Source organism: Chenopodium album, chromosome 4, assembly GCF_948465745.1.
Source record: "Chenopodium album chromosome 4, dcCheAlbu1.1, whole genome shotgun sequence".
NCBI classification, from domain to species: Eukaryota; Viridiplantae; Streptophyta; class Magnoliopsida; order Caryophyllales; family Amaranthaceae; genus Chenopodium; species Chenopodium album.
The window spans coordinates 8,210,805-8,235,905 of NC_137837.1; the positions used below are offsets into that span (position 1 = coordinate 8,210,805).

The window sequence follows — 25,101 nt, forward strand, 5'->3', positions numbered from 1 at the left end:
GTAGGTAACAATGGTATGAATTGACAATTGAATTGGTAATTTATGGAATTAGCCATTCGAATTGAATTCGTAATTTATGGAATTTGCGACTCGAGTTAAATTGTGAAATTAGGGAATGAGCATAATTCGAGTATATCAGTAAAATTTTGTGTTCCCAGATAATCAATCAGCCATTTCTCGCCAATATCAAACCAATTCTAACAGAGGGAGTGATCCTAATCCAATTAATTTCAAAATTATTCAGATTTCGCTGGGAATTATGAATTCAATTTCTTGAAATGTTGTCTAATCACATAAGACCACATCAAAACCCTAGAACTGAAAAATTGAACAGCTACGAGGAAAGAGAGAGGAGTAGAAAACTACACTTACCTTTTACTTCAAACGAATTATAGATCATCACTACCCGTGTTTTGCGTCTGTAATCTCCACGAGCTTCGTACAAGGTAGATCGCCATTGATAGAGAGAAGAGAGAGAACTTAACGGCTAAAAAGGATGAGAGCTGTGAGATCGTTTGCTGGGTAACATTACTCAAACATATTGCCACATAGGCTGTCCCCACATAATCCGACTCATCAGCTCAATAAGTGATAAACTTGTAAAAAATTTCCAAAATGCCATCGTGAGAAACGAAATTGTTTCTCACCGTGAGGAATGGGGGCTCCCTCGCTAGTAAACCAATGAATAATATGATTGTCTTCATGTTTTTGTAGGGCTTTTTTATTTTGTGTTTTGGCTTGCTTTTTCTCAATAATACACAAGAGGGTTTGAAGGTTGATTTGTGTGTTTAAAGCTGAGGTATAAAGCGGTTTATATGGTGTGTTAAGTAGTGACTTTATAAACTTAGGACTCTACAAATAGATATTTAAGCAATATTATAAGATTTTTAAGAGTTTGTATTATATTCAAACTCTAACTCTAATATTGCATATATGTGTTTTTAGGTTCCTGATTTTTATCTTTTTTTTTAAAAAAATATCAATCAATTAAGAAATCAAGATATTTTTTTTTTGAGATCATTCGAGATATTTAGTACGGAGCATTATTTTTTTTTAAATAAGTACTAATAGTTGTATAATATTTTATTAGTTATTGTAATGATAAAATGAAGATAATAATATTTTTGAAAAATATTTTGTCCCAACAAATTACATAATCCATAACAATAATTACCACTAATATCAGAATAATCCAGAAGCAATTATGCCAAAATTTAGGAAAGAATAGAACTTGAGCTACAAGAAATACCAAAAACTAATTCAATCCTAACAATATATCCAAGGAAATAATTACACCGACTAAAAAACCTTATAAAAACCCCATCACTTTCATTATTTTAGTCCACAACTTTTTTTTCACTCCTTAATTTCTCTCCTTACACTCTCCTATTATTAGTCCATCAACCAACCCTCGTAACAACAACAATGTCTACTACCTCTACACCATCAACGGAGTCTTCCTCTCCCAAATCAACCCCGGCCGACACGAATTGTTACCCTCCTAGCCAAGAAAGTCGAAGCACGTATGCGTACCCTGATTACGATTGGATTCCTGTACTCGACTTACCACCTTCAACTTCGAATAATAATGCCAACCAAATTCAAACTCAAAGTGTAGCTCGTAATAATCAATATTATTCAAGTAGTGTCTACCAAGTTCAACCGTCGCCTACTGCTGTTTTGGCTTCACAACTCTACGTCCTACAACCTGCTCCCGCTATGATGTATGTTCCTCAAGTTGAGTACTGCTGTTGCTGTGACGCGTCAAGGATGATATTCAAGACTTGGGATTAAAAAGTAGCAATCGTCGATTTAATTAATTTGATTATGTACTTAGATGATATTATTGTAGCAATTTATTTCCTTTTATTATGTTACGTATGTAATACTATATAAATAATTCAAGATCGATGCATGTGATCTTGATCTTTTATGTCCATTTGTTTTAAAATTCATAAATATAAATGTTTGATTTCCTTTTGGAACAAGTTCACGTGGAGTTCTTAATATATAATCGTTACTTGATACGGAGTATTGATTTTTGGTACAAGTATATAATGTTAAGGGCTAAGCATATACACATATCGATCCCTATTAAAAAAATAATAATAATTTGGTTATCTTGAAAAATAATTTGTGCTAGTTATTATATTTTGAAAAGTAATTAATGCATCATTCTATTGGTAATCTAGCTCAATTGAATAGTTCTGTCTTCAGCTTATATGAATTAAATTATTAAAAAAAAAAAAATGCTATACAAAGAAAGTATTTGCGAGTCAGACACTTTAGGAGAGTGAGGGGGAAGGGTAAGGATCCCCACCCTAAAGATTGAAAGGTATACATAGCCCGTAGGTATGACAAATATGAAGTTGGTATCCATTATTGACACATGTAAGTTTGTTGACTTTGCTCGCTTGTATTCTCTTAAATAATAATACGAAAGGGAAAAAAAAATCAACATTATTTTTAAGCACTTAAATTAATATTATTACAAAGTATAAAACAATTACAATCCTCAAATACTTATTTATTATTATAATAATTTTCAATGTAAACAAGTACAACGATTAATAATCAAGCTAGCTTTACATGAATGTTATATATAGTAAACTAACAGTAGTTACAGTACAATCTATATCATATATGCATTTATAGCAAACAAATAAATGAATACAAGATTAAAATAGTTATTTTATAGAACCACTTATTAGAACCACTTATAAAATTAACATTTTTTTTTTCTCATCTTATCTTAGCTTCTGTTATTGCAATAGCTTGTAGCTCATAAGGTTAATTTAGAAGTAGGGACGCTCAATGACTTCCAGGTATAGGGATATAACTTCTACTACTCGAGGATGATGGCCTTGAAGGTCGATTTTTAGGCTTGACATCCGATATCACAAGAGTAGCCTCCTCTTGTTTCCATTTGTTTTCCACAGCGTTACTGTCAACGTTGTGGTTTAGCAACCTACCGTTTACAGACTCCATAAGAAAGATAAAGCTCAGAAACAAAATCAAGATCATCAACAATTTAATGATCTTATTATAAGCAAGACTCATTTTTAACTTGGTTTGCAATAATATAATATAATGTAGGCTTGTTATGTATTTTGTATATGTATGAGATTATGTAACAAAAAGCATAAGAGATTTATTTAATACATGCATAGGTTATATGTATTTATATATGCATGGTTTCAACCAACTTGTACGTAGGGTAAAGAGGAGGTCGATCTTTGATTTTGAATATCTTGTATTTTGATTTTTTCAATGCATATGGTAAATGAAGAAGAATTGAAATTTTGAATAGAATATATAAGATATTGAATTTTTGTCATGAAAATGTGATAGTCCAATGAAGTAAATTACAAGCAAAGCCAAAAATCAGAAAACCATAAAATTGGTTTTTACAAATCTATTGCTAATTTTCGAAATTATCATGATTTTAATAAGTTTGACCAATTTTGATTCTCACATAATCTGCTTGGCTGGTCATTGTAAGATAATGTGCTTGGTTTGACCAATGAAGTACTAAAACTTTAATGTTTCTCACATAATCTGCTTGGCTTGTCATTCTAACAAGGCTCTATAACATAGGAAAATGTTTCGCAAAACTTGTAACAAGGAAAAGAATATCAAACTAATGAAGGTGAGTACTTTTTTATTTGGGTGTAGTGACTGTAGCCTAAGGTCATCTATCATTCATTTACACTCTGCAGGCAGATACACATACACAGATTATCAGGTGTATGTTGGAGCTTGAAACCGCCGAGTAATTTATCAACCCAAAGTGTGACATATGAACACAAGGATCTTGTGCACGGTGCACTCCGTAATTTTTATTCTTAGTTATGCTATCGCATTTGCTCACATGCGCCCACAAGCAGGCTGCAAATCTGCAATAGATGAGGAATCCCTCACTTCTGTTTTTCTTCCTTTATGTCGAACAGAGAGCAGTTCCAGCCAAGCTTACAATTTCCAGAACTCCGTGATGTAACTACCTCATATTCAGACATGATGAATATATGAAAGCATTAATTTTTCTGTCAGAACTGAATATTATCAACCTGATATATAAAAAAACCATGGATTCTAGTATCAAATTCAAGATACTGAGAGAACCAACAGAGATGATCCATGACTCCATGTACACTCAGGGTTATCATCTAGCATTTCTCCGCGGCCTGGAGGGTCTATCATGATCTGACCAATCGTTATCTGACTCATTAGACCTCTGTCTTCCACGTCCTGCAGATGTTTTAGACCTCTGTCTCCCGCTCACACGTCCATTGTCAAATGAGCCCCTCTGACTATCACGATAGCCTCCCCTCATTCTTGAATCCCCACGTTCATTATCAAATGAATCCCTCCGACTACCACCAGGGCCTCCCCTCATACTCGAACCCCCACGTTCACTGTCAAACGAACCCCTCCGTCCACCACGAGAGCTTCCCCTCATACTCGAACCCCCACGTCCACTGTCAAATGAATCCCTCTGTCTACCACGAGAGCCTCTCCTCATACTTGAACCCCCATGTTCACTGTCAAACGAATCCCTCTGTCTACCACGAGAGCCTCCCCTCATACTCGAACCTCCATGTTCATCATCAAATGAATCCCTCTGTCTACGAGAGCCTCCCCTCATACTTGAACTCTCAAACGAATCCCTTTGTCTACCACGGAATCCTCCCCTCATACTCGAATTCCCACGTACATTTTCAAATGAGTCCCTGTGACTACCGCGAGAGCCTCGAGAAGATCTACCATAGTCATGATCAAAGTCATTGCCCTTTACAAAACTTCCATTAAACCCACTACGGTTTCTGGTTTGGTTATAATTCTCACCGTGTTCAAGGCCGCTCTCATCAGAGTCATAATGGCTCTCCCTACGCCGTCTAGATGATAATCTTTCTTCAATATCATCATCGCTCCCAAAAGCAAGCTTATCATCATCTTCATCAGAGTCAAAACTCATTCTTTTTGATGCGTTACGTGAAGCTTTATTTCTACGACCAGAATCAGCAACGTGACTTGATTTCCACTTAGGGTGAACTGGAAGGTCCTTATCTGAATCAAAATCTATATCATCATCCCCTGAATCAGATACAGAACCTTGTTGATTGAAAGACTTGGAATAGGAACTAGATCTTGGTCTGCTAAATCCTGGAATGTCATCTTCTTCAGCATCGGAATAACCTTCATTTTCCACATCAGAAAAGCGAAGAGGTGAAGCTTCCTGGTTCTGATTTCTGTTTTGATTATCTACTTCATAGCTATCAATGTCATCGTCCTCATCGTCAAAATCATCAAAGCCAGTACTGTGTTTTGCTTGTACAGGCATTGGAAGCTCTTTCTCTTGAAACCTTGGGGTTCTGCTGAACCCATATTGGTTGTCCTGAGGCCTATTGAAGTTACCATTTTCCGGTGGATTATCCAGATGATGATCTTCATTCATTGCACGAGCATCTGCATACTCAAAAGCTGCAACATCTGCCCCATCTGATTCATCATCATCAAAGTCAAAGTTCCAGGCATTGGAAAGTTGTTCCCTATCCGGAGCCCTTTCCATTCTTGTAACTGGTCTCTGCGGCCTGCTTTGCATCTGATTCTCCATGTATTCATCAGGTGGCCGCTTATGTTCGCAGTTGAAACAAGTCATATTTCTTCTGTAGTTCAGAAAGTTGCATCTGCCAACAGATAGTTGTAGTTTACACAACAGTGTCAGAGAACTGATAAACATACATTCAAAGGGATCAAGGAATAAGAAGACAAAGGTACAATTCCGAACAGAAGATTGACTACTCTTCTGAGAATCAGATCACAAATTTTCAATGAACAAATATACAGATTGTAGATGCTGTAGTTGGTGTCCCTTAACAAGTAAAATTGAGAGTTGTTAACCAAGAATTGATGTAGAGTTTGTAGACATCTAATTACAGGATATTCCATTATTCTTTCTGTCTAATGTTCAATAACATTGAGTGTTTTTTTTTTCTTCTTTTTGAGAGGGAGGGGGGGGGGGGGGGGGGGGGGGGGTGTTATAGAGAATTCTTGGCCTGGGTCTCTAAAACCATAAATTTGATTTAATTTATAGATCTCTAAAGAACTACAGGGCCTCTAACATTGGAGGAGAGGAGGAGACTAAGCTGAGGACAACCTGGAGGATGGATTCAGAATATGATAAAGTAATTGCTTGTCTCATTAGCTTGAGGCAGATTACTTCATGGGAGTAAAGGGGGAGAAAAAGAATTAAAATCAATAGCAATAAATCCATGTCACTATTACTAAGTCATCAAATATAGGACCCAAAAAGCCAATATAGGGAAGGAACTCACTGGGGGCATTCCCATTCTCCTGGCAGCAGCTGCCTCTTGGGACGCTTCGCATCACATTGCAGGCAAACATTATTCTTTGCAAAATTCATGAAATTGCACCTGCAGTCAGTAACTACCAGAATTAACAGATCAAAAGAGAAAAGAAAAAAAAATTATGGTAAAAAACAATATACATCGTGGAGGATGCTAAGTCTATCTCAACAAAATCTCAGATTCCCCTTTACAAGATTGGAAATTCAAGCAATTCTAAAAACTATCTGTAAATTACTGCGTCATGCAGCCAAAAACATAGCAGACAAATAGCCAAATTATTCATCATTTACCTCAGAAAAGTCCTATACCCATTTTTTTACCCCAAGTCTCATCATTTTTGAGCCATACCTTTTTTCTCACACTTTGACCAAACCAACCAACAAACCAATCATTATCTAAGAAATTCTACTCCTCTTGCTGTAAGAACAACTTATATACACCTACTGACCTACACCTCCATTCCAGAAAATTCAACGCATTCATCACACTTTTTTCTAGGAAAGTCTGGAATAATGAGTGAGTGTAATAAAAAGGTGGACAAACTAAGAGAGATAAATAGATGGTGGGTGGGTTTAAGAAAAAAGTGGATAAAGTAACACAGTGGGCCAGTGTGGGGAAAAGGTGTACTGAGAACTGATGCATGAATAGTGTAAAATCTCAAGTGATGCATTTAAAAACAAAAACAGAGGGAGTATATAGTGTGGAGTAAGAAGGGGTAAGGTAGTAAAAGTGGCTTGCCAAAATAAAATAAAGTGAAGGCGAGTCGAACTTTTTGAAACACCCAAATTGGAAAGTGAATATATATAGCAATTCCCAAATATCAAAGGGAAATTGATATAAGAGCAAGGGTCTACTTTTTGAAGATCACATTCCTAGAAATAAATCATGGTAGGATCTAGGATGTAGAATCATCAAAAGTGACAGTAAGCTTCACAAGTTCAAGACACAAGGATAGATAATGATATATAAAGTGATACAAACATAAAATGCGAGTAAACAAAACCCCTTTAACACACAGAACATAATCAAGCAATAAGGAATTCAATCTATATGTGAAGAGAGACATACTTTGGACATAACCAGTCCCCCTTTTTCATCTCAATGTCATCACGTCCCACTCGTCTCTTGGGTGGAGGTGGTGGCTGCTTCACCTTCGGTGGGCGCTTCTTGATCACTGGAGGAGGGAGATTGGGATCTATTGGCACTGCACTTAACCTGACAACCTCATGAAGCAATTTCCGGACTACTGCTTTCACAGATTTGTGCTTCAACAAAGATTTGTTTTCAACTGATCCATTTATAGGATCAAAGCCATAAGTTAATAAGACACGCATCACATCAATCGTCCTCGCCTCATCTTCCTTATTTGTAACCAAATACGCCCTTTCACATTTGGTTCTCAAATTGCAGGAACTGCAAACCTGAATGCACACAAAAACCATTGATATAAACACACTATAGAGACAAAAAGCACAAAATTAGTGAAACATATACTCATCAAGCTTGAGTTTGATGGTGAAAGCACATAGTAAACTCCAAAAAACGGCATTTTGCAAGCCTCTCAGCTTGTAAGACAAACAAAGTCAATATTGTCAACGCCTCAAGGGATCAAAGAAATACATTAAGAGCCCTGTTAAAACTTGCAACAGTAGGGTTTGGGGAGGGTAAAATACTAACATTTACCCAATCAGGCAATCACAAGTTGAATTAAAGAAAAAGACATCAACCCTGGATACAAACTTCAACTGTAAACCTCCCAAAGGTTTATATGAGAATCAGAGAGGTAACTGCAAACCTCCCAAAGCAGTCATTTCATTGAAGTATGGAGAGCTATAACTTAGCAACAAGTGAAGCAACACTTACATCTCCTTCATCAAGATGAGCATGTTTCCTTAACAGTTTTGCAGAAAAAACCACCTTTTTGTCTGCACTGGGACATCCAAACCCGACAAATGATTGAATATCCTGTCTCGACAACGACCTGAAATTAATTCCCAGTTTAAAAAGAATAAAATGACTCAAGGGAGAAGTCCATAATATTACTATATAAAACAAACTACCAGCTAAGATCCATTGCAAGATCATAATGGATGAGTTTAAAAAAATGACCAAAAGAACAATACAAGAAAATCTGTGACCAAAATCTACACAAGAAGATAAATACTGAGAGGGAATATCTGTCTGACATGAAAGAAATAGGGTCTGAATTCTAAAAATAAAACTGATGCCAGCATGGAGCAATAAAACTTGATTCACCTCCCAAAAATGTAAAGTTCAAGGGAATGCAATGTTGTCACATTGTCACCTTATACTCACCAAAAATAACTAGTACATTAACTATGTGAAAACTGACGCCTAATCTAATCAACCAACTCTCTAAAACAAATGAAACTCATTAACGCTCAATCCTCTGAAGTCTGAACAAACTAAAGTTCAATCCTCCCTTTCAATTTCTCAGTGAGGTCATATAAATCCACATTGTTATCACTATCGACGAAACTATTCTACATGTCCACCAATGTAAAACCTCTTTAGACTGCCAATTCACAACAGCAAAACCATTCACCCCTCCACCAAATTGTGCTATTCCTTCCACTCCAAATTCCCAGTTTTCACTATAATTAAACAACCCGATTTTGTTCAAGTTTCCATTCTCCATTCTTAAATAATCCATTGATAGCATCAAAACCATTTCTAGAAATCAACTAACTACAAAGATTAATCCTCTAAGTTCCTACTCAGCAAAATAATGGACAAAAATGCAAGTTCTTACAATTCTAAATTTCAATCTTCATTTCTAATTTTCTATTATAACCAAAAAAATCATAGGAAATCAAACAAGCAACAAGCAATTAGATCAAAACATTTCCTCTCTATAAGTTATTGGGTGGGGAAGGGAGGTTAATAAGATGATCAAGAACAAGTAGAGCAATGAACAACTACCTCAAAATATCGAACCGATCTTTCCCAAAATTAACAATTGCAGCATGAACAGTCCTCCAATCCCTAGTAAAATCAAACCCCTCTTCTTCAGCAAACCCAGAAACATCAACCGAACCCAAACACTCAATCATTTGATCCTCATCTTTCCTCCTATGATCAAAGTAATTCTGCTGCACCAATCTCTCCATCAACGCAACCCATTCCGGCCACGGGTGCGCCAATTCAATCTCTTTCTTCATCAATCCCACCTTCTTCACCTCCTCCACCCCTCCACTCTCCACAACATCAAAACCCCTCATTTCTTCACCCCCATTAGCACCGGAATCACTAAACCCTAACCCTAATTTCTCATTTCCGACATCATTCACACCACCACCACCATCATCAGATTGCTTGAGCTTCTTCTTGGATTCCCGCCAAGCTCGAATTCGTTGAAGGGCATCATCTTTCTCACCGCGCTCCTTCTCGATTTCGTCGATTTTGTCGAAGACGAAGCTTAACCGGGAAGTAAGAGAGGAGGGTTTTGGTGGGTCCGAGGAAGTGGTAGTAGTGTTGGAGTGAGATGGTGGGGAGTGAGAGAAGTGTCGGATGAGAGGAGAGAGAAAATGACGGCGGTGATAATGGTGGTGGTGGCGGAGGAGGAGAGAGAAAGAAGAAGGCGTCATTAATGGAGGAAGAAGAGTTGTTAGAGGTGAGTAGAAGCTGTAAAACCCTCCATAAACCCTTGACTTTCTAAGCTGTAGAAGTGTGAATATTGAATGATTATTATTGGTAGTAGACTTTTGAAGAAGAGGTTGAAGGGATATACTTGGTGTCTTGTTTAGTTATAATGGGCCTTAGAGGGTGGAGGGTCTTTTGACTCTTTTCCATCCTCTATATTAGCGATTTATGAATCGGTATCCAGATAAGAATGCGTATTTTAGTTTCAAATCAACATATATTTTGTAATTTATGTATGTGATTTGAAAGTTTTAAGATATTATGAACATATTTTTCACCAAAAAACATGTAATGATGATTTGTGTGTTAAATTTATAATGTATGTCATTACTTAAGGTGGGCACAAGACGTGATGCGTAGGCGCATATGTTGGATTAGCGTGTTTTGTGTTTAAATGGGTCGTGCTTAGACTGATCAGGAAATAGTCATATTGGTCAGGCTTATGCTGATCTTTTAACTCGGAGTCCATGCACGATTTTGTACTTGTGTTGTGTCGTACCAACATGCCTCCTAAATAAATTTTATATTATTGCTAAATTAGTCAAAAAAAACCGGCCAACATTTGGGTGACTTGTTCTCTGCGTGTCGAGTTTTTGCCAAATTTTGCGAATGATGTCCAAGCACGGCACATGACCTACCGACGTGCTTTTCATGTCGTGCTAGGCTTTTGACAGTTTGGTGCCAAGTCAAATCATTTTCATGTTATGCCTAACCGGCTTTCGTGCTAGCCCAAACTACCAAATCAGTACATGTCTAGTTTTCTAGTTAATATATCAATTTAGGATAAGGATATGCAATGTGGTTTTAAGATGAACATATAATAAACATTATTAACATGTAATTCAAAAGAATTTCCCAATATTTCACTAGAAATCTTGTTAAAATTTATCTTAATTTGTACAAGTTTAATATGCAGATGGTTGACAAAATGACAATTAGAGATATACTGGTTAAAAATTTGAAATTATGAATTGGCAAATCTGAAAAGAAAAAAGTGTCAACTAAAAAAAATAAAAATAAACATGTATATTAATTAGGTCTTATACATCCTGCTTAGGAGTTAGGAGAGGTCGGTACATGGGGAATTAACCATGTAAACTCACACTTACCCGACTTACCTAGTCAAATATTACATTCTTCAATTTTCTCAGCAAGCCAAATCATGGGATATGCAAGCAGTCTAATTAAAAAATGAATTCGAAGTAAATCAACATAGAAGAGCAATAGATTGAACAAAATATAAACACTTCCACTGTTACATTTACAATGAACAAGAGATACAACAAACAACAGTATATTCCTGGCTTCTAATTCTGTATACACACACGAAGAGATGTTCCTACACACTACAGATTAATCTGTACAAAATATATGACCATAATATCCATATACATCTGCATCCGTACACTGCATTATACGAGTAGGAAAAAAAAATACGTAGTACATATTCACATTTAGTTGAAGAGGGCAGGAGAAAAAAAAAAAAAAAAATCCCTACCAAAACCTCACCTATCCTATAATCACCTTGCGGTTTCTTTATAGGAAAATGATGAAAACATTCAGAACCACTCCACCATACACTTAGGATAAAAACCTGCTTCAGTAGCAATACCAGAGAAAGCCCGCAGTTCTTTCTGAACTTTCCGCCTCTCATAATATACCGAGCATGCTAGAGAAGTACACTTGACGCCACTTTCCACCAGCCAATCTCCACCACCACAATGCCGACAAATCTATAGAAGGTAAATCACATAATTAGTCATTTCATAGCAGAGAATATCACAACTTTGAGCCCAAATTTAAAGAGCACAACAGCAGTCAAAGGCAGGTTTTGACAAGAAATTCTTCAATATAGGTGAAGGAACAAAGGAACCAATAGATCACCACTCAACTACTTTACTATGATTTACTTCCTCTGTTTCCCTAAAATTGCACTTGCCTAAAATTTTAACTTTCAAAATTCTGCGACATTTCCACTTTTGTACAGTTTTACTAACCTAAACACCACAACTCCTTTACTTTATGGACCGGATACGAGTGGTGCAGATAAGGGTAGATGGGTAATACAGAGTGGATGAAGCTTTCTCTCATCTTTACTTGAAAAAAATGTTGTCATTCTTAGGCGAATGATGAGAGTATATGGCTTTAACATAAGGGAACACGTTAGGTATAAGAAATTGCAAGTGTGTGTGAGAGAGAGAGAGAGAGGGGGGGGGGGGGGGGGTATGATACTCACAGCAACAAGGTGTTGGATGTCTCTCTCCAATTTTAAAGTTCTTCCAGTCATAGCGGCAACGGTAACAGGGCCCTTCTTGGAACATTTTTCACAAAAATAATTAGCTGTTTGGACAAGTTCTCCGCAGAGCACACAATGTTTTGAGGAATAGTAATAATCAATTCTAGCTCGGAGAGAATTTACAGCACTGAAGTGTTGCTTTGCAGGAGCATCCCTAACAGGCCGTGGCATATCCTGAAACCACTGCCTTAAATCAGCACCTATAAGCCCAAATACCCGCTGTAAAGCTGGTATTATCTGCTTTGTGATGTAATACAAATCATTCAGTCTATAGGGAGACTCCATAGACAAGAGTTCCTGTGGGTCAACAACCATGTCAACCAATCGAGCACCTGGTTCTCCATGGACAACAACATAAAGGATACGCTCAGCATATCGAGGTTCAGCTCTTGGATCAACTCTCATTGCTTTAGAAGCAACAATTGCTGCTGGAGGCAGTGATGATGAAGCCCTTGTGCTGTAAGTCCCCAATCGGACCTCTTTTGCAAAGACAAAATCTTGAATTGAAATCCTTCCTGAAAGGATTCTGGACCATTGGCGCTGAAGATAAGCTTTAACCTGCAAACAACCAGATAGAGCGCAACACGGTGACATTAATTTTAAAAGGTATAAGTCATGAATGCAATGCTGGTATCATGGGGGAGTAGGTCAGACAGAACACTCAATCATCAAGAGAAATTCCTATCCTTAAAAAATCAGACAGAAAACATCTCAGTAAAAAAATGTTTTTTAAAATCCTTTCTTCAGAGTAAGCCAGCTTCAAAGTAGCAGACGTGATGTTTAGCAATCTCCTCAATTGAATTTACAGAAAATAACACGCATTGACTATACATGACTGATACGACCATATTTGTAGAAAGAGTGATCCCAACATTTGCTTCTCATTAAAAATATAGAACACGAAAACATGATCAGAAGTTCAGAACCAATTTCCAATTAAAAAAATGTGACTCCAACTACCCAGTATTTACCTTGGAAATGTCCTGGCATTCAAAAAACATTCTCAACGACTTCTCCAAGGTCTTTGCAACAGCAGGACAAGTGTCTCTACGAACTGTCTCAATACCTTTAGCATCAAACATAGGTGCTGGTTGACTGAGGCTCTCATAACTGTATCCTACATATCGCTTTTTAGTAAGAAGAAAGCAGGACTGGTAGACCTTCTCCATCTTCAATTTGACAGGATTTGGATTCATTGCTGTAATTGTGGAAGCTATCTCATTTCCAATTCGAAAAGCCTCTTTTAAAGTGCGCCCTTTAAGAAGAACAAACATACTGCAAAAAACAAAGCAGTGTTTGCAGGATATATAAACAAAAGTAGAAAGGAATCAGCAATTGCCCTCAATTAATAACAGTGAGGAATGCAAAAGCTAAAATAGTAACAACATAAATGAACTGCCAAAAGACAGTACAGTTAGATGTGTAAGAGAAAATTTCCCACATAAGGAAAATTCTTTCACACAGCATGGAAATAAAAGAAGGCATTTATCCAGAAATAGATTGGTTGCCTCGTCGGTAATGCAAAACAGATAGCAAGTCAAGGAAATTTTGAGTAAAGAAGGCATGTGATACTGCCTCGTGTGATATTTTTAATTTCCAGTGTGACTTTTTTTATTTTATTTTATTTTTATTTTTTTTAATAAATTTAAATTTAGTTTTGGAAGGCAGTGTCATCAGGATGTGAAGGTTTGGCTGATCACCACTCCTCCAGTTAATTTTGCATACGTTTGGAGTAGATTGTCAGTGTTCAAGAAGAAGGTTGCTTTGGCTGCTATAACAGATTAGCAGCTGCTCTGTATTAAATGCAGAATGTGAGTAATAAAGCCCTGTAGGAGTTCAAGTTTGCAATGGTTGCTGCAGCTTTCAAGGATGTCAGTAATACTGTCAAGCTCAGAATTCGAGACATTATAGGGAAGATAGTTAAAGTTTTGAAGAGTAGTAGGTTAGATACTTTGCAGTGAGTGTTATTGATGTTGTATGTTTATGGGCTGTCTTCTATTTTTTAGTAGAGTTGAGGGGTTTCAATTCAAGATTTTGTCTGTCTTAAACTCTTCATTTGGACTTCCATAGTTGGACACTGAACACTCTGATAAGGGTATGGAAGTCTTACCCGATACTTCAATGGTCACTCAGACACTTCAATCATATTGAACCACATAATCACAATAATAAAAACTGTATAAATGCTCAAAATAGGTTTCACGATGGGGACTAGCCCCTCGTTTGCACCAAAAAAAAAAAGGGGGGGGGGGGGGGGGGGGGGGGGGGGGGGGTTTCAGAATTCAGATAAGCATTTCAATAAGATTTAACTATCAAGTCAGGCTAAAATGTATGTATATGTATTTGTACATTGAAATCACGCAGAAAGTTTTCTACAAACATTAAAACATTTCATTTATACAGTGTCCCCACACCACTGTCCTATTTTAGGACATAATTTCTGTGTTTAAATCTAACAAGCTACAAAACACACGCTATGCGTGTACTATATAGGAAATTTATTATTTTACTCATTGTTATTGTAGATTGTTTTGAAAATCAATACTTACATAAAATTTTAATTTAAAGGTTTAAATTAAAGATCGAAAAAAAAGTCAATAACACATTTACTCCACTTTTTGTACCTTAACTTTAAAAATTTTTGTTGATTTTTGATTTTTTGTATAAAGATTCAAGACTTTTTTTTTAAAAAAAAAAAAACAATATGAACGTTTTTTTATTTTATTTTTATAGAACTATATTGGTATTAATATTATATGTAACAATAAAAATATATATTAATAAAAAATATGTACAATTATCATTTAACAAAGTTAATTGTGGTTCTTTTCAATAAAAATACTCTGTAAAAAATAATGTGGGTAATAATTTTTATTTATTTATTTATTTATGAAAAGTACAGATAATTTTAGTTTGTGGGTAGTTAGAGTCTTTTTTTTTCTTTTTTCTTTTGTGAGTAGTTATGAACTATAGTATATAAGTAATTTTATAAGTTGAGAAGGGAATTTTGGGAAAAGGCAAATTTATCACCCAAAAAGCCCTTTCTCTTTATATAGTACTATAGATTTGATGTGTTACATACTTGACCTGCACCCAAAACTCATACCCATGTCTATGAAAAAAATGACAACTTACGAAACCCAAAGCGTCAGTCAACTACCAACCACCTTCTTTTGCTCTGGGAAGATCCAATTAAAATAGTGAGAGAAAAGGTAAGCACAGACAAACACTCAAGGTGGGATATTAAACATTGCCATGTCAAGAATGTTTTTGAAGAAATATTATGTGTAGTACAGTAGTAGTAAGAAATGATTGTTAAGAGGGCATAGACTCTGAATGTAATTTCAAGAGACTTAAAAAAAGAATTTCAAGAGGCTTAAAAAAAGAATTTAAAGCCAACTCATTCATATGGTGCATTGTCTGCAGAACATCTGAAAACTATGGTGTGGTTAAAACAAAGATCACTCCACTTTTGAGCTCTCAATTCTCATAGAAAACATAGTTTCAGCCTTCAGGATAGTAAGACCAAATAATATAGATATTTTCACTTACCTGTCAGTATCACCATACAGAACCCTAGCATTCCATTGATCATGTTTGTTGACCAATAAGATAGCATGTTCAAGTGTTTTACGACCACACTGAACAATGCTGTCTGCCAGCTCTGCACAAGGCATGCGACCACTAAATCCAGCAGCTGTGTATCCGTAAGTTACATTAGCTATTAGCTTTAATGCAAGCTGTCTGGCATTAAATATCTGTAAAATATGAAAAAAAAAAAAAAAAAAATCAGCATAATTCTTCTTTCTTACAAACATGTTCATTAAAAGAAAAACAATCCAAACACAACAATTACAACATACTAGCCCAACCCAAATATACATATTATCAGTTCCAGTAAGCTTTGTAGCTAATAAGTATATAGATAGCTTCTGTACAAAGCTACATTCATTCATTGAATTCAATATCAGGCAGCCACAACTTCCATGCTTGATAGTAGAGTTGCAAAGGGTTGCTCAAAGTCAAATAAAGCTGTCAATCAGTTTGAGAATAGTCAATGGATAGGATATGGGATTTGGCCTGATTTTTTATTGAAAAAGGAAACTAATCTAAGGGAATGTTGGTAATTGGTATAATTAATTAAATAAAAGTAAATACCACTCAATTTTGATTAAACACTTCTCAGAGCCACAAGAAATCTTTTCTCACATTTTAAAATACATGCAAAAGGTTTCAAGTCTTGGAAGTAATACCCTCTGAAAAACTTGCTGTGAAGGTGCCAATGACTTCATTGCTTGCTTCACCATAACCCTAGTTGATAAAATTTCTTCCAACAGCCGAGGTAGAATTCCTTTACGCACCTACTTAGAGTGGTACAATGGAGTCATAATAGTAAACAAAGTAAGAAGATAAATAGAGCAAGCAGGGAAAAGTGCATGCACAGAACCTTCCCTCTTCTTTAAAGATAAACGAAAGCATAATAAAGCTATATATAGATACTAGATCAGAATTAGAGGCTACAATTTAAATTGTCATCTTTGGTGGATTACTCATAATGTCTTTTACGAATACATTGTTTACCAGATAACCAGATTTCATAAGCTATAATATGTTAAGGCAAATACAGGACTAAGAATGCCATTAACAACTACAAAAATCCTAAACATTGATAACTGAACTGGACATAAAATAAGCTCTTATACATAACTAGAATTAAGTACAAAATTTATGAAAAACTCATAGGATGATCAGATAACAAGTGATACATAGAATTCCCTACCAACATCTAATAGAAAAAACATCATCTCATTGGAGATTAGGACAAGAACACATGCACCAACAAATTGATGAAAGTTAAACATCATTACTCCGGTAGAATAGGGGAGTAATTATGACCGATTAGTGAACAGTGAAGAAGCGATGGAGACATCGATGATGCAAAAAGTTTAGTGACTGATTATAAACCAGCACCAAACTATGGAAAAAGCCATCTCTAAAAGGATAGGTAATATTGTCTCAAAGAAGTGATGCATAAGAAAGAAATGAAGCATAAGAAAGAAAGGCAATATGATTATTAAAGATCAAATCAAAATATAGAAGGGTATATCTGTACTTCTTAAACTATACTATAATACTTCCTCTCTTTTTCTACTTGCAACATTTCAATAGTGTAAACTATTAACATACTCAACTTCAATTACATTTCGTGATTTATAATTAAAGATGAACAATCACATAGGATCTTGTTAGATTCATCACAATGTGTACTTTATTAAAATCTAATTCTGAAACAGTAAAAGTAAGTTTTGATCAATAACAATAATTGAAGTTTAGTAAAATTATTTACTACGCAAGTTTGGCAAAAATATGTAAATTCTATAAAAAAATATAATCTCATTTCAGCAAAAATAAAGTTTGAAGAACAAGGCCCGACTATATATATTCTAAAACTCACACTTTGTTCCCCACCATATAGTTTTTCCTAAAACTTTATGTAATTCCAACTGTTGCAATTAATATAATATGGAGGGAGTATGTAAGGAAGTTCAACAGAACAAGTAGGTAACATAATATTAAAATAAGGAGATACATGGAAACTACTAAGGTACAGAGAGGCATGGCATAATAGATCAAAATTTTTTTTTTTTTTTTTTAAAAAAAATATTTAAATAAATAATTAAATAATTAAGGAAAAAAAAAAAAAGCAATTCAGAGCAAGCTTGTGTAAAAGAACAAAAAGAATGTTCATGTGCAAAGTGCAGCAGCAATTCAAACTTCAGAAGCAATCCTCTATTCCTCTATATATCATATCCTTTTATGAAAACTGCAGATCTTAAAGCACAGCTCACAAGTCAGTAGAAGATGAAAATTTACCTCAGACGGCACATACATTACACCATTAGGGGTAACCAGTATCTGTTGATTTAAATCCTTCAAAATTTGCAAATCTGGGGAGTATGAGCTGACCCCAAGGCAATCGGCTTTTGATGGGACAACATTGCCAAGGCAGGTAGAAAAGCAAAGGTTGTATGCAATAATCATGGACGGATAGAGTGACTGAAAATCCAAAACAACAACTGGATCTGAGTAGAAACCAGATTCTGGCTCCATTACAAGAGGTATGCACTCCATTGCAGGTTGAGAGGCTACCTAATAATACAAGGTTAAAATATAGGTCAATGCAACACAGACAAGCAGCATGAGCACCGGAAGATAAAAGCGCGAATTGTTTGAGACTTTGAGTACAGTAAGACATATAGTCATAGGTATTACTGTGACATAGGAGGAAGAAAAAAAAATAGAAGAAAGAAAGCCAAACCTGTTGATACCCTGGAGAAATAAGAACATAGTTCTGTGTATGAGCCAACCTTACAAGCATGGATTCAACACGATACTGAGAGCCACGAGACAAAACAGAGAAAAAGTCGATTCCAAAAACACGAGCTAGCTCTGATGTGCGGTTTATCTACAGAAGAAGCAAGTCTCAATTGATAGTAAGAAAACAAAGATAGAGCAATTGAAGGGAAAAGGTATGATGTCTCCAAGAATGGTCATAGGGAAATTCTCTTTGGTAGACTTGTATTATCAAAAATTCTCAGTGGTAAAAAGCCAAAAAACTTATTATCTTTGGTAAACTATGTTTTAAAAAGATTAATCTATGGTAACACTAAGCAAGGTTATTAGGTATATTTTAACCATGGTTAAGCATTGTAAGTTAAAAAAAACCTGTCATGCCTAAAATACCCCCATTTAATTTTACCCAACCACAAATGTCAAATCATTCATTGACTGTAAACGCTGAGGCTTCTTCATCTTCTTTGTTCTGCACTCGACATTGATGATTGCTCAACTCCTCTTCAATTTGCAATTTGATTTTTTCTTTTAAAAAAACTAGGGCTCTTGTAAACAATTAATCTGGGTTTTTAGTTGTAGTTAGTAGTGGTGATTAACAGATTCTGAGTGATAATTGAAGAAGGTGTGAGGGTTTTTGTGTTCGAGAAAGTTCGCGGGTTGTGGAAATCGATTCTGGGTAAGACGATCTGCATCAAAAGTTCGAACTTTTTGGGGGAATTCCACGATTTAGACTACATTGAAGGCAGGTATGTGTTTTTTTTTCATATATGGTTTAGCTATGCTCTGTTTTATGGTTAATGGGGTTGAAAGTGAAATGTGATTGATGGTATTGGTTATATTTGTTTCAATTGATTATGTTAATTGCTAAAGTTCAATTTTTAATTTGTTTAGGGTTCTGATTATGTGGTAATTTGTTGTTTATTGTTGGATTGGTATGCAATTTAGGGCACATTCTTATACAATTATTTGTTGGATGTTGTTTGGTTTGATTGATGCAGAATGGTTGATAAAGTTGTGCTACAATTTCAGTATAGGGGTGTTGATGTGACTGTTGTGGTTGATGATGTTGATAAGGTTAATTTGATAGATTTGATTGTAGAGTACTGGGAAAAAGCTAAGGAGAATAATATTGAAACACCAAAAAACCCCACTTTTCAGTATGTGTATAAAATGAAACATGTAGCTCTTCTAAGTGATGCTGACTTGATGAAGATGTTTGGTAATTTGCCTGAAAAAACTGAGATATACATTTGGGTTGGGGATGGTCTAAAAGACACTAAGGTTGTTGCAGCTGCAAGATCATTAATGAGTGGAAAGGGAAAGCAACAAGTAGCTGAACCAGTAGGTGAGTTAGAAGTGGAACCAGTAGCTAACCCAGTACTTGTACCAGTAGCTAAGGTAGTGGCTGAACCATCAAATAAAAATACTAAAAAAGTCACACCTAGGAAGAATAAGCAACCTAAGAATGTGGAAGCTTTAGTAGTTAGCAAAGCTGACTTTGATAGACATGTGAAGGCTATAGGACAGTCAAACAAGGTTACTGGTCCTGTGCATTTAAATTATGATCCAGATCAAACATGGGTTGCGTTAGAAGCTGAGTTAGAAGCAGAGAGGGAAGCAAACCCTCAAACTAAGGGTAGTGGGAGGGGGAGAGGGAATCAAAGAGGGAGAGGGTGAGGGAGAACATCTGAGAGAGGGAGAGGCAGGGGTAGGAGTAGAGGGAGAGGTAGATCTTCAGGGAGGGGAAGAGGGAATACCTTGGAGAATTGGTTCAACATTTCACCAACACCATGGAAACTGACCATCAAAATCAACCTCATGAAGAGGATCAAACTGCTGACCCAAATGAAACTCAATACCAAGTGCCCCATGATATCATCACACAAAACACCCAAGCCCAACCATCTACCAGTCATTGATACCTCCTTTGCAAAATATTGGTGAGTTTGGACCTAGGGGTAACTCAGGTGAGAAGCAGTCATCTAATTCATCAAGAGTGTCTGCCTTTTTTCAAAAGAGAGTGCCTAGAACTACTGCTAAGAGAAAAGGGATTGTGATTAGCACAAGTACAAGTGGGGGGGATAGTGAGCAACAAAATGGGGGTCAGAATAGGAGAAGGGAGGTTGCTTTTAGCTTAGGTGAAGACAATGATACTGATGTTCTGCCTTTAGTTGGTGATGAGGGGGACAGTGAAGATGATGGCTATAGTCCTAGTAGAGGGGTTTCTGATGAAGACATGAGTGATGGGTCAGAAAATGTGAGTTTAGATGCTGAAGATGACTTGGCTAGGGATGAGTATGGGCCAATTATTGAAGACAGTTATGATCCCTTTGAGGATGAAATTTTTTAGTGTGACAATGAACAGGACAACTACTTAACAAAGTTATATAACAATAGAGAGGTGTATAAGGATGAGGGCTTTGGGAAAATAGTTCTCAAGCCATGGCAACTGTTCATGGACAAGCAACATCTCAGGGATGTTGTGAGGGATTACTGCATCCAGTGTGGATTTGCAGTAGTTGTTGAGTGGGCTAGCAACAAGAGGTATTGTTGTAGATGCTCTGATATGAACTGTGGCTGGAGATTACATGCATCTGTTCTTCCAGATCAGTGCACTTGGGCAATAAAAAGTATACAAAGCCCAGAGCATACATGTGCAGGACTGGAGACAAGAAATAGTATGGTTAATGTGAAGTGGGCTAAGAGAGTCTTACTTGAAGATATAAGGGCAAACAATGATGTTCCTGCCAAGGCATTGAATGAGTTACTTTGGAAAAGGTATGGTGTCAATATGGCACAAAGCACATTGTACAGGGTCAGGACTAAGGCATTAGTTGAGATTCATGGTGGCCATGATGTCTCTTACAAGGATTTACCTATGTACTGTGATGTAATCAAGCAGCTGAATCCTAATTCATTAGCACACTGTGCATGGAAGAATGTAAGACCTGACAGGCCCATGGTGTTCAGTAGCATATTCATTGCATTTAAGGCTTCCATAGATGGGTTGAGTGATGGATGCAGAAGCTTAATTGGAGTGGATGGAGCTCATCTCAAGGGCAACTATGGTGGGGTCTTATTGTCTGCAGTAGCTCTTGATGGAAATAATGAGATATTTCCTATAGCATGGGCAATAGTAGGAGCTGAAGATACTGACAGCTGGAAGTTCTTTCTGTATCACTTGAAGAATGCTTTACAACCAAGTGGCAGGGGTGATAATTGGTGCATAATAAGTGATAGGCAAAAGGTATATTCATATGCCCCTAACATGCTTGTTATTGCTTCTGTATGTTTGTTTAACTTAGGCACTAATACATTTGTTGATTTCTGAAGGGTATTGATCCTGCCATTAGTGAATTATGGCCAAAAGTAGGCAGAAGATACTGTTGCAAGCACTTGGTGAAAAACTACAAAGTGGAATTTCCTGGTCTATTGATGTTCCAATTATTCTGGAAGGCTGCTGGAGCATTCAATCCCTTCACTTTTAAAAAAGCAATGGAAGCATTGAAGAAAGCCAATCCCCTAGCTCTTGTTTGGCTGTCAAAACTTGGATCACAATCAAGATGGTCAAAGCATGCTTTCAATCCAGATATGAAGTGTGACACAAACAAATCAAACTTTGTAGAAAGCTTTAATTCTACCTTAGGCATTGATAGATGCAGACAAGTCCTTACTCTGCTTGAAGGTATTCCCTTTACTTATTCATTAGTGTTAAGTTGTTAACTGTGAGTACTTATGTATTTACCATTGCTGACAATGCAGGTATTAGGAGAGTCACCATGGTTAGAATGGCCACCAGAAGAGAGGCATGTGAGAACTGGAGAGATGATGTGTGTCCTAATATCATGAAAAGGATGCAAGTTATTAGCCAAGAATCTAGGACATGCAAAAGTTTGAAGTCTGGAGATGGAGAATTTGAAATACTTGATGGAAGATCTGTGCTTCCAGTCAACCTAAGAGAGAAGACATGTGTATGTAATGCTTGGCAACTTACTGGATTGCCTTGCAAACATGCTATGAGGGCCATTTTGCACTCAAATGAAGACCCTAGGTTGTACATCAGTGAGTGGTTTTCTGTGACAAGGTATAAACTGGCTTATGGCAACTCAATCAAGTCCATACCAGATGTGGAGCAATGGCCTGACAGTCCTTATCCAGAGATTGCCCCACCAGCTATGAAAAGAGGAATAGGCAGACCTGCAAGGAATAGGAGGAGGGAAGAGGGTGAGCAAGCCAAAGGGAAGAGGTCCAGGACTGTCAAGTGCAGCAAATGCCAACAATTTGGGCACAATGCACAAACCTGCCAAGGTGGCTTGACTGGTAAACAAAAGATGGCCCTAGGTGAAAGCTCTGCAGGTCAGACCAACAAAAACCCACCAAGCAAGAAGGGTAAAGGGGCATCTATGAGCCAACCAGAACCAGCAACAGTGGCATCACAGACACTAAGAGTGTCACCAAGGAACAACAGAGCTAAGGGACCTATCTCAGCATCACAGCCACTAAGAGTCTCACCAAGGTCAAAGAGATCTAAGGGAGGGATCTCAGCATCACAGCCTGCATCATAGTGTCTTAGGAGTAGTTGTTCAGAATGGTGCATGATTTTTTGCTTCTTAGTTGACTGTATGTGTCAAACTTCAATAGTATGTGTTTAAATTGTTAAATGCTGTTTTTTTTAGACAAATCATTGAGCTTATGGGTTGATGTAATGTTTTTCTTTTGGCAAATCAATGAAATATCAGCATTATTAGTAAGTAAAAAAAAAATTGCAAACACTTATATGATCTGCCAAACAAAAGAAGTACCAATTTTATTCATTCATAAGTCATTAAACAAACTAAAGTACATTAGTTTTCATTCATTAAACTAAGGCATCTCCAACATCTACATTGCAATTATTCATCAATCTAATCAATCTAATTCATCACTTAGAAACAACAAACAGCAAAATAAAATACATAATCAAAGCCATCTTCACAATTACTTTGATGAAATTCACCAAATCATCCAGCCTTGAAGTAACAGCAGCAATACCACCTTGTTCAACTTCCAATTCATCACCAACCCTTATTATATCCTCCTCCTTCAACCAAGCAAAAAAATCGCATTGTCTGCACTTGAAAAATAGTCTTCTAGGGTTCTTCATGGTATCTGAAATCTTCACCGCAGCCACTTGAGGGGGAACACAGCCGCAACGCATATGCTTAACCCAAGCAATCCTATCATCCATGGTTATTGGCTTCACTGAAGAAGATGAACGACTGTTCTTCATTGCCTAAAGATCGAGAATTTGGGGAAATCGTGAAACTTAGGGTTCATAAGATTTGGGGAAATCGATTTGGGGAAATCGTGAAACTTAGGTTCATAAGATTTGGGGAAATCGATTTTGGGGAAATAATCGATTTCATAAATAGGGGAAAGGGAAATCGATTTGGAGGGAAATCGATTAGGAGGGAAATTCTGTCATTAGGGTCAAATTAGTAATTACATCTTTAGTTAACCATAGTTACACCCAATATACCTAATAACCTTGCTTAGTGTTACCATAGATTGAACTTTTTAAAACATAGTTTACCAAAGATAATAAGTTTTTTGGCTTTTTACCACTGAGAATTTTTGATAATACAAGTCTACCAAAATAAAAAAAATAAATTACAATGTTATAAGAATGCCGAAAGCCCGAAACCAAAGGGAATAGTTAAATTGCAAATTAAGGGGAATTAAATCACAGTAAACAAGCAAGACAAATCAAATAACACTAAGAGGCAGATGATGCATGGAAAACAAAATGAGACCTTTATGAATAGAGCTACTAAAAGCAGCACTTACCATATCAAGCTGGTTCACAATATCAAAGTTCAACTTTACTCTCTCCACAAAATACTCAATGCAACGGAATCTTGCTTTCCCAGGACCACTTGAGAACCATTTGTTCAATATGTTCCAATGAATCGACGGAACTTTTCGTCTCAAAACAGCTTCTGCCACAGCCTCTAGTGAATACATATTTAATTTAACTTCACTACGCACGAGTCTCCAAACATTGAGGACTATTCTTCCAGTTACATGGACACCGCTTGCATGGGTCCTACCCCATTCATCCTCAATTATAGTATTATCATCGAGAACAGTATCAGACATCAGAGAATCAGAAGATACAGCTGCAGCAGTTTCCTTGTCAGAAGTATCCAGGTCTCTGTTGACTGCCTTTCTTTCTGCTGGTGTACGAGAGATCTTGTTAATCAAGCTAAGACCTAAGTGAGAAGCCCTTTCAGCTAAAAATCCAAGTGAGTTGCCTTGGACGTCCCATCCAATTAAGATATCTGGATCAATTGAGCATGTTATACTTATAAATTTGTCAAGCAAATCCCTCTCTTCAGGATAAACAAGCATCCTGCATCCTGATATTCCATCCAAGTTTCT

General features: G+C 36.5%; 2 protein-coding genes across 3 annotated transcripts in view; both read right to left on the reverse strand.

Annotated features, from left to right (window-relative positions):
* Positions 1 to 3,418: 3,418 nt before the first annotated feature.
* On the reverse strand, positions 3,419 to 10,051 carry LOC145628819 (uncharacterized). Its single transcript, XM_081681232.1, has 5 exons — positions 9,312 to 10,051; positions 8,232 to 8,349; positions 7,437 to 7,789; positions 6,336 to 6,434; positions 3,419 to 5,687 (listed from the first exon to the last, which is right to left on the reverse strand). The coding sequence occupies exons 1-5, from the start codon at positions 9,974 to 9,976 to the stop codon at positions 4,163 to 4,165; spliced, it is 2,760 nt and encodes a 919-aa protein (XP_081537358.1). The 5' UTR covers positions 9,977 to 10,051; the 3' UTR covers positions 3,419 to 4,162.
* Positions 10,052 to 11,259: 1,208 nt separating this feature from the next.
* Positions 11,260 to 25,101, reverse strand: part of LOC145628818 (DNA polymerase zeta catalytic subunit-like) — a 29,781-nt gene continuing 15,939 nt past the window's right edge. For both annotated transcript variants that reach the window (XM_081681230.1, XM_081681231.1), the window contains 8 exons: positions 24,508 to 25,099; positions 18,647 to 18,793; positions 18,202 to 18,477; positions 16,581 to 16,688; positions 15,880 to 16,085; positions 13,299 to 13,602; positions 12,268 to 12,885; positions 11,260 to 11,764 (listed from right to left, as the gene is read on the reverse strand). In XM_081681230.1, coding sequence (XP_081537356.1) covers positions 11,591 to 11,764; positions 12,268 to 12,885; positions 13,299 to 13,602; positions 15,880 to 16,085; positions 16,581 to 16,688; positions 18,202 to 18,477; positions 18,647 to 18,793; positions 24,508 to 25,099 — 2,425 coding nt within the window. In that variant the 3' untranslated portion in view covers positions 11,260 to 11,590. The remainder of the gene's footprint in view (positions 11,765 to 12,267; positions 12,886 to 13,298; positions 13,603 to 15,879; positions 16,086 to 16,580; positions 16,689 to 18,201; positions 18,478 to 18,646; positions 18,794 to 24,507; positions 25,100 to 25,101) is intronic.